The following is a 2,952-nucleotide window of genomic DNA, read 5'->3' as shown; positions in this document are numbered from 1 at the left end:
GATTATTTACAGATTGTGATAATACTATGAAGGTCATAAAGAGAGTGATCAGATAAAGTGAGTGGAGAAAGCCATTTCAAATAAAACAGTCAGCAATGGCCTTTTTCTGAAGGTGCTATCTGGGTTGGTGTTTGACAAGGAAGGTACCAGCACTGCATAAAGCTGAAGGAAGTGCTGAAACCCATTTTTTTTAATAAAAAAAAAAAAAGAAGATAGGAACATTTCAAAGAAGAAAATAAAAGAATGGCCAAGAAGCGTATGAAAAAAATAATCAACCTTGACTGGCAATCAGAAATGAAGAATGTAAACACAATGAGAGTATTTTACTACACCAGGTTGGAAAAGATTTAGAGTCTGGCAGTAAGAAATGTTTAGGGGGCGCTTGGGTGCTTGGGTGGCTCAGTGGTTAAGCCTCCGATGCTTGATTTCAGTTCAGGTCATAAACTCACGGTTTGTAAGATCCAGCCTCACCCCAGGCTCTGTGCAGACAGAGTGGAGCCTGCTTGGGATTCTCTCTCCCTCTCTCTGCCCCTCCCCCACCCGTGCATGCGGGTTCTCTCTCTCTCTCTCTCTCTCTCTCTCTCTCTCTCTCTCTCTCTCAAAATAAATAAACATTTTCAAAGAAAGCTCTGCAAGGATGTAGTGAAATAGAAACAGACTTTGCTCAGGAGTGTGATCTATGAAAAACATTTGGGGGGAAAAAAGAGAGGGAAGTATTACCTATTAATTTGACAAGGCACACATAATACCAGTTAGTTATCCACTCCTAGGTATATACAATAAACACATGAGTAAACAGTCCATGATCTAAAACCCAATAAGTCTGCATTTGATTCCCACATCTAACCCAAATTAGGTATTTAATTTTGGATAATTTAGCTGACCAATCCCAGTGTCAGCTATTGTGAAGACTGAAAAGATCATTTGTTTTAAATAGGGCAGGAGGAAACTTTTGGATGTGGTAGGTATGTTTATGGCATTGATAGTGTGATAGTTCCATGGGTGTTCACTTCTCCCAAATTCAATTTGTATACATTAAGTACATACAGTTTTTTGTATGCCAATCATACCTCATTAAAGTGCTGGGTTTTCTTTGGTTTTGTTAGAAAAAGATCACTTTTTAAACACTCAGTACAATGGTGAAAATGTCATAATAATTTCTCAAACAACGATTTAATTATATTATTTTTTTATTTTTATTGATATTAATAATAATTTTACAACAGCCTTAACCTTCAGGAAGAACCTGCCACAAATATTTTACTTTCGTATTGAAAAATAAGTTTTTCGGGGCTCCTGGGTGGCTCAGTCGGTTAAGCGTCCTACTTCGGCTCAGGTCATGATCTCATAGTTTGTGAGTTCAAGTCCTGCCTTGGGCTCTGCGCTGACAGCTCAGAGCCTGGAGCCTTTTTCGGATTCTGTGTCTCCCTCTCTCTCTGCCCCTCCCCTACTCACACTACTCTCTCTCTCTCTCTCTCTCTCTCTCTCTCTCTCTCTCTCTCTCAAAAATAAATGAACATTAAAAAAAATTTTAAAGAAGTTTTTCTAAAGAGAAATCAGTATTTTCCATTTACTCCTGAAATGATAGACCAAGCCCTAAAGAAATTTTATGGAGCATTTGGGTTAAGTCCATTTTATGGGGGGGTGGGGGGGGTGGGGAAAGTGATCTGTTTGAGTGGTCTTTTCTCTACAATGGATAAAATCACAGGAAAACATTGGTCCTAGAGGGGAACAATATTTGTAGTTCTATTACCAGTATATCTTTCTTTTTTTCTAATAATGAGTCACACAAGTGTTCTCCCCCTTAAAGTCCTATAAAAGTATGTTCTTACCCCCTTCCTCGGATATTGGGCTGCACCGATCTCTACGGGGCGGAGCCTCGGAAGGGGCGGAGCTTAGTGTGACAGATAAATACTGGTTTTGCCCTGGCACCTGCCATATCAAGGCTCAGGGCGGTCAGCGAGAGGAGCTTGGGATACGAATGCCTGAGGCCGATCCCTGCGCCACCAGAACCTGGACCGAGGGTCTCCCGGGAGGCGCCCCCAGAACTCCCGGGCACTCACTCTGCGTCGCGCCGTACCGCGCCCCGCCGCGCCCCGCCGCCTCACCTGTCGTCGAGACCTGTCACTGCGTGCAGGACCCAGCCCCTCACGCCCTCCGCCAGGCCCCGGCAGCGCCACCCGCAGCGTCGTCCAGGTCATGGGCAGCCGGCCCCGCAGCCCCAGCGCCTACCCTGCGCCCTGTCCCGGACCGTCGACCGGAGGACCCGGCCCCGCCAAGCGCAGACGAACCGAGGAGCTTGCAGGCCTGGAAGGCCTGGAGGGGCCCCCGGCCGCCGGTGCCCTCACCTCGGTGGTGGTCCTGGCCACGGGATGTGCCCTGCAGATGTCCCTGGACGACGTCGACCTGGTGCTGGAGCCCGAGCCAACGTCGGTCCTGCAAGTGTCTGTCAAAGAGCTCACCCTGCTGCTGGTCCCCGAGGCCCTCCTGCGCTCAGGAGAGCAGGGCCACTCGCTTGTCGGCCTGGAACCCGGCGCTTTCCTGGGCGCGCCCGGGCATGACGTCGCCGTCGAGCAAGGATTCTTCTGCGCATCTGTCCCACAGATGGCCCCCCAAGAAGAGGTCTACGAGGAAGACGCGGACCCCGCGTTCCTGCCCCCTCGGATGGACCCTGCAGCCGGCTCCGTCGCTGGGCTCCGCCCCTGCGCGGGAAGCGTGGCCAACCCCTACCGTGTGGGCCAGGTACCAGAGCCGCGGTCTTGGGCCCCCACTCCTAGTCCAGAGAGACGCTCTTCTTTCCGCTACTTCAACCTGGACGTCCACCTTCTGGAGCCCTTCCCCAACTCGCCACTCCAACCTCTACCTCCCTCTCCGAGTCCAGGTCCCCACGCGCGCCCCCAGCGCCCTCCGGGTCCTTCTCGCAAGGCCCGGAGACGCCTGTTCCAGGAATGA

General features: G+C 50.0%; 1 protein-coding gene across 1 annotated transcript; it reads left to right on the top strand.

Annotated features, from left to right (window-relative positions):
* The first annotated feature begins 2,184 nt into the window (after positions 1–2,184).
* On the top strand, positions 2,185–2,952 carry LOC112850015 (proline-rich protein 23A-like). Its single transcript, XM_086720236.1, has one exon. The coding sequence runs from the start codon at positions 2,200–2,202 to the stop codon at positions 2,950–2,952; it is 753 nt and encodes a 250-aa protein (XP_086576362.1). The 5' UTR covers positions 2,185–2,199.

This window comes from Puma concolor, chromosome C2 (genome assembly GCF_028749965.1).
Source record: "Puma concolor isolate L17-30 chromosome C2, mPumCon1.1.hap2, whole genome shotgun sequence".
Taxonomy (NCBI): Eukaryota; Metazoa; Chordata; class Mammalia; order Carnivora; family Felidae; genus Puma; species Puma concolor.
Note: the sequence above shows the minus strand (reverse complement) of the source record. Positions and strands in the feature narration are given on the sequence as shown.